Source organism: Zootoca vivipara, chromosome 14 (assembly GCF_965207765.1).
Source record: "Zootoca vivipara chromosome 14, rZooViv2.hap1.1, whole genome shotgun sequence".
NCBI lineage: Eukaryota > Metazoa > Chordata > Lepidosauria > Squamata > Lacertidae > Zootoca > Zootoca vivipara.
In genome coordinates this window covers 18,692,125-18,700,577 of record NC_142597.1, presented here as the reverse complement: position 1 = coordinate 18,700,577, position 8,453 = coordinate 18,692,125, and the positions used below count along the sequence as shown (strand labels likewise).

At 44.3% G+C, this 8,453-nt stretch overlaps 1 protein-coding gene across 2 annotated transcripts; it reads left to right on the top strand.

The window, feature by feature from the left end:
- The first annotated feature begins 950 nt into the window (after positions 1-950).
- RBM7 (RNA binding motif protein 7) lies at positions 951-8,169 on the top strand. Of its 2 annotated transcripts, none has more exons than XM_035139637.3 (5): positions 951-1,162; positions 3,768-3,930; positions 4,986-5,094; positions 6,603-6,693; positions 7,096-8,169. In XM_035139637.3, exons 1-5 carry the CDS (start codon positions 1,067-1,069, stop codon positions 7,468-7,470), a joined length of 834 nt encoding a protein of 277 aa, XP_034995528.1. In that variant the 5' UTR covers positions 951-1,066; the 3' UTR covers positions 7,471-8,169. The 2 variants fall into 2 exon arrangements, with proteins under 2 accessions (XP_034995528.1, XP_034995527.1); XM_035139636.3 differs by having other exon boundaries at positions 6,600-6,693.
- The last annotated feature ends 284 nt before the right edge of the window (positions 8,170-8,453 follow it).

Here is an 8,453-nt window from a genome sequence, read left to right as displayed (position 1 = left end):
GAGGCTTTGCGGCGCGAGTTGCGCACTCGGCGGCTCCTGCGCCAGTGAAGGCTCCGTTTCGGACTTTGGATACCGGAGGATGCCGCGCCCGTCGGGGCGCTCGTCGGCGCCCCTCTCCCGTTTCTCCCGTGCGGGGAGGGGGCGTGGGGGGTGCCTTTGCGCCGCGGCGCTGGATGGGCTTGGGATGGCCCTGGTGGATTGTCTGTTGTCGCCTTGACATCTGTTGTGGCCCCTCCCCTCCCGTGCCTTGGCCCCGCCCCTTGCCCCCCCCGGTTTTGATCCTGGCTACGCCCCTGCCGGTCAAAAATAGCGTCCAGGTTGAATTTCCAAAAATCAGGTAAAATGTCCAGGAAAACCCAGGCGTATGAAGGAAGTGTCGCATTTTTGGACAAATTTCCTTTAAAATGGCTCAAAAAGTACAACGTTGGCAAAAGAAAAGAAAAAGCTCAACTTTGCTTCCCTCTCCACCCCCCCACCAACAAAAGCGGAACAACTTTTGTTTCCGGATTTTCACTTTTTGAAACGGAGCGGGACAATGCATTCTGCGGTTGAAGCGCCTCCTGGTTTGCAGCCTTGGAACTGCTTATGAGGGGGCGGCACATTGTCTCGCAGTGGGCGGAGACTTCGCTTTTCACCGCGAAAAGGAGAAAGAGCGGTCAGTCTCTCGATTTGTCTCTTCTCGCTTGCCGTCGCCTTTACGTATCTTAGAAACGACTTGTTCTTTCCCTTCTGCGCGAGTATTAGGCTTTTAGTGGGCTTGATACGCTGCAGAAGCACGTTCTCATTTAATGCCGAACGTTATAAGGAATACCCAATCACAGTCCCGATAGGCTGCGCTTGCGCAGTTGAGCCGTCGAGGGCACAATTTTGGGCACCGAGGAAGGAGCAGAGCAGCTCATGCGCAGTGAGACTAACAGTCTGTCACGCCCAAGGCCCACATCGGCGCCTGCGCACTCGAGAGGCCCGCGGGCCTGAATCGCACCGGCCGCGGGAGCGGCTCTCCTTCTTTCGGCTGGGCCGGACGCGCGCGCCTGCGCAGTTCAGCAGCCGGCTGCGAGCTGAGGCGATGGGAGCGGCGGCGGCCGAGGCGGACCGGACCCTCTTCGTGGGGAACCTCGACCCCAAAGTCACCGAGGAGCTGCTCTTCGAGCTCTTCCACCAGGTAACGGGGCGGGCAGGGCCGCCACCGCCTGGCTTGACTCGACCTCGGTAGGCTCAGAGCGGCCTACCTCGCAGGGGGCGCCGGCCTTGCTGTATGTGTGGGGAGGGGGGCGTTTCCCTCTGCCTACGTTTTAATGCGCGGGCCCTCTGCACATGCCCAGGAGCTATAGAGGAGCGGGGGCTGCCCTGAAAGAAGACTGGCACCTCCTTGGTGTCGCTGCGACCGAAATCGGATCTGCGAAGGGAGACGGGGAGGCATTGGCTTTGTTTGCGTCTCGCCTGCCTCGCTTTCCTTTACCTTTGAACGGATTTCCGTTTCTCCTGGCTTCGTTCAGAAGCCCTTGCAAGGCGAAAAGCCCCCTCGGGATGCTCTCCTTCCCTCCGTTTCCATCTTAAAACAAGGCAAGGGGCGAATTCTTCTAAAGGTAAAACGCTGGCAGCAAATAGGTTTGATCGTTAGCTGGTTTCATGCCCGGAAAAAAGGGAACTTCGTGGTGGATGGGTGTGATAGGCAGGATTTAAAAATAAGTATCAGAACATTAAAACAACAACAACCAGCAGCTTGCAGAATTGACAACAAAAGCACCAAAATGAACAGAAATGAGTTTTTGATCTGGGCGCCCTGGGTTGTCGGAACAGGGCAACTTCAGTTGTAACCCAGGAGGTGCATAAACAGGAAAGGTAGGCTGGGGATGGTTTAGCTCTATATACGGTATCAAGGGAAGCATAATGTTTCATGAACTGGAAATTAATCCTATAGTATAGCACCACCTTGGGTGTACCAGTCCTGAAAACTAATTTAGTTTTGGGGATGTGGTCTCATCCCCTGAGCAAAATGCCAAGGGTGGTCTTGAGGGGGAGAAAGAAATGGGGAATGGGTTGTAATAATGGGTTGCCTCTGTCATGTTTGCCCAGGCTGTCTAAGGGTACTTCAGTTTATAACCAGGAGGCAAAATGTGTAGATTGTGAGCAACTCTGCCTTGAAACAGTTAGTCATAGAGCTGACCTGAGGAGAAGCTATCCTAGACCTAATTGTAAGAGGTAGTGGAACCCTTGTTTCAAGATGCAAGGGCTATTGATGTCAGGGTCAGCGTACATGTAAGCAAAAAGTTGCCACATCGTCCTGCGCCATCACATTTGTACCGTATATATTCACATTTGCTGTGAAAGTAAGACAGCCAGAATCGCCATGTCTTTATGGTGCAGTTGCATTCAGAATGTGGTGTGTACTGTTCTCTGTCTGCTCACATCTAGAAGAAGAAGAAGAAGAAGAAGAAGAAGAAGAAGAAGAAGAAGAAGAAGAAGAAGAAGAAGAAGAAGAAGAAGAAGAAGAAGAAGAAGAAGAAGAAGAAGAAGAAGAAGAAGAAGAAGAAGAAGAAGAAATTGTAGAGCTGGAAATGGTTTGACAAGGACATGGTTAGCTGTTCGTACACCTTTCCTACAAGGCTCAAGTGTCTGGACTTCTCTGTATAGAACAGAAGGCTACAATAGACGTTTATAGACGTAGGCATGGAGTGGCAAAAGCGCCTAGAGAACTTTTCCAAACACTTTCATAATGCTAGGACCTGGGGTCTTATGATGAAGTAGATTGGCTGTAGGTTTAGGACACACACAAAACTGTAGACACTCAGTGACATTCAGAGGAGATTAGATGAACTCCTTGAGAACTGGTCTGTAGTTCCAATAACTGAATGGGAGCTCAGGATACTCCTTGATGCCAAACTGTGAGGGAGTAAATAGGGGGAGGGTTGTTGCCTTCATGCACTGCTTGTAGGCTTCCTGAAAAACTGCCCTCCTCCTCTTCCCAATATCTATGTCCAGTTCTATTGGATCAGGGTGATTTGAACCATTGTAATGTTCTCACAGAAAGTTAATAATGGATCCGTAGAAAGACATTGTGAGGCTGACTTCAAAGGAATGCTTCAATGCTCCTTGCTTACTTAAAATCAGCATGGTTGAAAGGTGAATGAGTTTCCCTCTGCTTTTTCCGTGCATGCTTATGAGTGGAAGGAGGTTCACAGTGCATGTTAACTTTCTGTTCCATGCTGGCATGTGGCTGAATCCACTGCTGTTGGTTTCTTCCCTGGATAATATTGAGTGCCAACCAAAGTTGTTTATTTTTGCTTTATTTACATTTATCTCCTGCAATACTTCCATCATAGAACCCAAGTTGGTGTCCCTGTGGCCATCTTGTACACCCACCCAGACCCGATGGCTCTGGATTTACATGGGGGAATGTATTTTTCTGCTTTCATAGCACCTACCTGAAGTGATGCCTGGAGACCAGCAGTAAACTGACTATTACCTGGTTTGAACCTCCTTCACCTGCCTGGTGAATCTAGGACTATGTCCTACTCTCCAGTCCTTTGGAGAGTAAAATTGTAAAATGCCAACTATTAAGAAAGTTGTTTTGAGAACCTGCCTGACAATGCATATCTTTCATTTAATTGGTAACACCCTATACTGTACTTGAATGCAAATACAGGTTTACCTTGGAATGCAGGTGCATGCAACTAAATAACCTTCAAGGGAAAGTTGCTCCTTTTTTATTTTAATGTTTTTTTTGTTTTGTTTTTAATGTTTTTTTGGGTTTTTTTGGTTTACAGGGAGGTCCAGTCATTAAAGTAAAGATTCCGAAGGACAAGGATGGGAAACAAAAGCAGTTTGCATTTGTGAATTTCAAACATGAAGAATCTGTCCCCTATGGAATGAATCTACTTAATGGGATCAAACTTTTTGGGAGACCTCTCAAAATTCAGTTTCGATCAGGTATCCACAAAACCTTTAAAATAGCCTAGGTCATCTAGGCAAAATTGAAGGGGGTTCATATTCCCTTTATGCTTAAAATTCTGGTGTGTAAAACTTTTTATTCTGATGCATTTTTTGTGTTGAATTATATATCAGATTAAAATTTCACTGAGCCTGTAAAAACCACTCATGTGTTCCTAGTGTTGCTGCATATTTGTATGCTATCTTGAGGAGCTAACTCATTTGAAGGGGGCTTTCTGACAGTTTTTGGAAGACAGTTAGAATCTTTTTTAAAAGGAACTTTAAAAGATGTTGAAATGCACTTCTTAGAAGAGGTTCAGTTGTTTGGGGACAAACCATCTGTTTTTAGAAGGGATGTCCTACTCTAGCTTTGGATAACCTTTAGCCTTCCATATGTTGCTAAACTGCAACTCCCATCCTCACTGACCATTGGCTATGCTAGCTGGGGCTGATGGGAGTTGTAGTTCAACAATATCTGGAGGGCTACACATTCTACACATCTGCCAAACCCTTTTCAGTTGAGAACAGATCTGTGTGTATTCTGAGCTCCTATGATCACAGAGGAATGCACTTTGCACGTGTCTAGAAGCATTATTTTATCACTTCAGATTATTTCTGAAATGAGTCCCGGCACTCAAGCTAGTTCTAGAGTGAGCCTTAGCTTGGATTGAGTTCATGTGTAATTCCTTGGAATTGCTAAAATTCCTTTTTAAATAAAGGAAATGAAAACACTATTTGCTCCTTATTTGGTCTGTTTGAAGTAGTGTCCAAAGTTTTTCACTTTAGGAAAGCTGAGTTTCATCTGCAATTAACTTAAGTTTAGTGTCCTTAGCATTGCATCTCGATTGCATCTTCACCACTGGGTATTCCAGTAGGTTGCAACACTTGTTTTGGAAATATGTTTGTATGTCTTAATGGTTCTCTAGTGTGATACTCCAGAGCCCATTAAGTAATGTGCCATGTTTTCAATTTGTTAGCATCTTGCGTCGGCTTAACCTTTCTCAGTGTAAATGACTTGTTTTAGTTATACTTCAAACACGTCCTTTTACCTTTAGGGAGCAGTCATGCATCTCAAGATAACAATTCACCTTATTCTCAACCTGTATATGCTAATGGAAGCCCCTCCAGTATACAACAACTGCCAACAACAACTGCCAGTAGCAGGTAAGTTCTTAATGTTAAGCCAGACTTCCCCCAACCTGGTGTCCTCCAAATATTTTGGACTATAACCCTGAGTCTGAAAGATCTCAAGGGCATCAGTTTTAGGAAGCCTGTGGTAAATCATTTAAGTAGATTTAGAATTGCAGCTTGTTAGGGAGTGAACTCCATTGAACTTGGTGGGACTTGCTTCTGACTAATTGTGCCTAGGATTGTGTTCTTAGCATTCATTACAATATGGTAAATTCTGTGACTGCTTTCCAAAGTGGGCATAATACAATAGCCTATGTCTGAGCTTGCCTTTCTACCTTTATGTTTATTATTTGTCTTTAAGTGGGAAAGAATAATATGAACTGAATTCTAGCACTGAGAAAATATATTTCTATTAGCTTTTTTTCTAGAGCAGCTACAAAAATCAAATGGTATTGAGAACTTTGATGTAGCACATCAGGAATTTTGTTTCTAAAACAACAGATGGACAAGCAAATTAGTTTCCATTAGGGAAAGCTGTGAGTCTTTTCAGAATCTTCTAAATTGAGATGCAGAGTAGATTAAAGAAGCTGTTAGTAGAAACCTCCTGAGGCTTGCGATCTGTGTTTCTGTATTTCTTTGACAAGTGTGTCAGTTATAAAATTGAAGATGAACTGAAAACAGATTGCTCAGTTATACTCTGCTTAGAAAAATATATATTCAGTAACAGTTTACGATAATGGATCAAAGGAAAACTGTATGATGTAGTGGTTAGATTAGAAGTGTTATGCTGCAACCAGGGAGACCCAGGTTCAAATCTCCCACGGTCTCTGTCATTCAGCCTAACTTATCTCACAACCTTGTTTTGAGGCTAGGGGAACAAATATGAGAATGAGGGGGATAGAAATATAGCTATAACCATGAAGCTGCTAATGCCAATGTTTACCTGGTGCTTTGCTTCCTGGTTATTTTCATTATACCTATTTTCCCCCACCCCTGGGAAAACCATGTGCAAATAACTTAAAGTAGAACCATAGAATCGGACGGGACCCTGAGGGTCATCTATTCCAACCCCCTGCAATGTAGGAATCTTAGCTAAAACATCCATGGCAGATGACCATCCAACCTCTGCTTTAAAACCTCCAATGAAGAAGAGTCTACCACCTTCTGAGGGAGTCCATTCCACTGTTGAAGAGCTCCAACTGTCAGAAAGTTCTTCTAGATGTTTAGTCGCAAAATCACAGATTTGTGATTCTGATTTGGCTTCTACCCTCCAGAGCAGGAGAAAACAAGTGTGCTCCATCTTCCATGTGACAGCCCTTCAGATATTTGAAGATGGCTATCCTATCTCTTCACTGTCTCCTCTTTTCAGGCCAAACATACCCAAAGCCCCCAACTCTTCCTCATAATGCTCAGTTTCCAGACCCATGATCATCAGTATAACTGTCTTCAATTGAATACTGTTGACTGTGATTACTGTTAGTGCAGAATTCCATGATCTGAGACTTCTTCTGGCCAATTGACTTCTGGTTTTCGCTTAGCAGGTATGAGAGGAATGTGGATAACATCTCAACAGAGTCACCAACTGTGCAGAGGTCCTTCTCATCCCCAGATAACCTCCAGAGACAAGCGGTGGTGAGAATTCTTTGTTTAGCTGTTAACAGGAAATAGGCAGGAAAGGGTTTGCAAATGAGTGGAGCGGTGCATGCGTCAGACAAAAAAGCTGAGTGGTTAACAACCACAGCACTCAGAAAAATACTGGAAGCCAATGTAGATCTGGGGTTATATAGTCCCGGCGGCTGCTCTCATTCACCAGTCTGGCAGACGCACACTGACTGTTTAGATGTTGCTGGACTAAGAGATGTTATTAGAACCAGCCTTATTCTTTATAATGTAAATAGTTTTAACTGATTTGTATTTTTACACTGCCACTCTGGGACCTTATGGTGAAGGGCAAGTAAGGAATTGAACAAATCATCATCATAACCCCTACTATTGGCCATGCCTCTTCTTAACAGAAGCGCTTTCTGTTTCCAGATGAATATGTGGCAACAGTCGCAGTACAGTGGCAGGCACAGCTCCTTGCACCCGGAGCCATCCGGCTTTGCTTCGCCAGGGCACCACCCAAGTTATTCGTTCACCCAGTCATCGGCCTCATCCATGCAGTGGCGCTCAGAGACAAGTGCCGCCCAGCGCAAGAACAGAGTGAGCTCCCATCCGTATCCTACTGAAAGCAGGCATTATAGCAGCCGGGAACCTCAGCGCCCCAGCGACTATGGCTCGGAGCATCATTTCAGGGGCAATCGGGAGGAATATGGTCACGATGACAGACACTATGGAGGCTGGAGTCACGATTACGATAACCGGAGGGAGAACTACCGAGATGGCAAGTGGCGCCCCTCCCGCCACTAGCAAGTATTCAGAGCAGATTTTGCATACCTTTCCTTGGCAAAATGGAGTGGCTCTTACATTTTTAAGAAATCATTTTTTACAGAGAGCTTGCAACAAGTAACTGCACGAGTTACTTTTAAAAAATCGTTTTATAAAAATTACCTGCAGTATGTATTCCATGAGAAGTGGCTTCGTTTCAATTGTATTACGGTAACTTTCCCTCAGGGTTTAGGAAAAAAAGAGAAGGTGCCACGCTTTTAAACAAACAAAAGAGAAATCAATGTAGATAATTTTGTAAGGGGGGAAAAAAGGGTGCTGCTTTGGTCGTATTTTCAAATGAACATTGGTATTTTTGTAGAGTGTTAATGAGAAAGCTAGAGAGCCCCTGAGGTGGTTCTGGTAGTAAGTAACCCCATGGAAAAAATGAATGCCACAGAGTAGAAGGCTCAATGGCACATGGAAATATTGGTAACAGTGTTTTTCTTCTGGAATAAATGTTGCTTTTAAATACTTGTATTAAGCAAACATGCAGCCTGTTCAGATATTAAGAGTGAAACAAATTTGCTGGATGACTTGATGATTTGTATTGAATGATGTGTTAATTTTTTCAGCTGCTTTCATTGAGGGTCCTTTGATTTTTATATTATGAGCAAGAGAGCCCACAGTATCGTAAAAAGACTTTCCCAACAGTTTAAGTGATTAAAACCTCTCAGGAAATCATTGCATGCCTCTGTCCATTCCCTTTCTATAGATGACATAATTTTTAAAAACCTCATTGAATTGAAAAGTTTGGACATTACAATTGATATTTAATGCAAAGGAGAAACGAAGGTAAGTATCTATGCACTTCTTGTCCATGGGCTTTGTGTGGCCAAATGCTTTATTTCATCCAACCTGCAGCATTGGTTCATCTTTAAAATTAAATAAATTAAATAAAGTCATTTTGGGGGGAGGGGGAATTGGTCTACAGCACTTGCTCAGAAGTGCAGGACTTGCTCAGAAGT

Coding starts and splice junctions, on each gene's coding strand:
- RBM7 (XM_035139636.3), top strand. CDS start 1,067: ATGGGAGCGGCGGCGGCCGAGGCGGACCGGACCCTCTTCGTGGGGAAC. Junction 1,163..3,767: donor TCTTCGAGCTCTTCCACCAG/GTAACGGGGCGG, acceptor TTTGGTTTACAG/GGAGGTCCAGTCATTAAAGT. Junction 3,931..4,985: donor CAAAATTCAGTTTCGATCAG/GTATCCACAAAA, acceptor TTTTACCTTTAG/GGAGCAGTCATGCATCTCAA.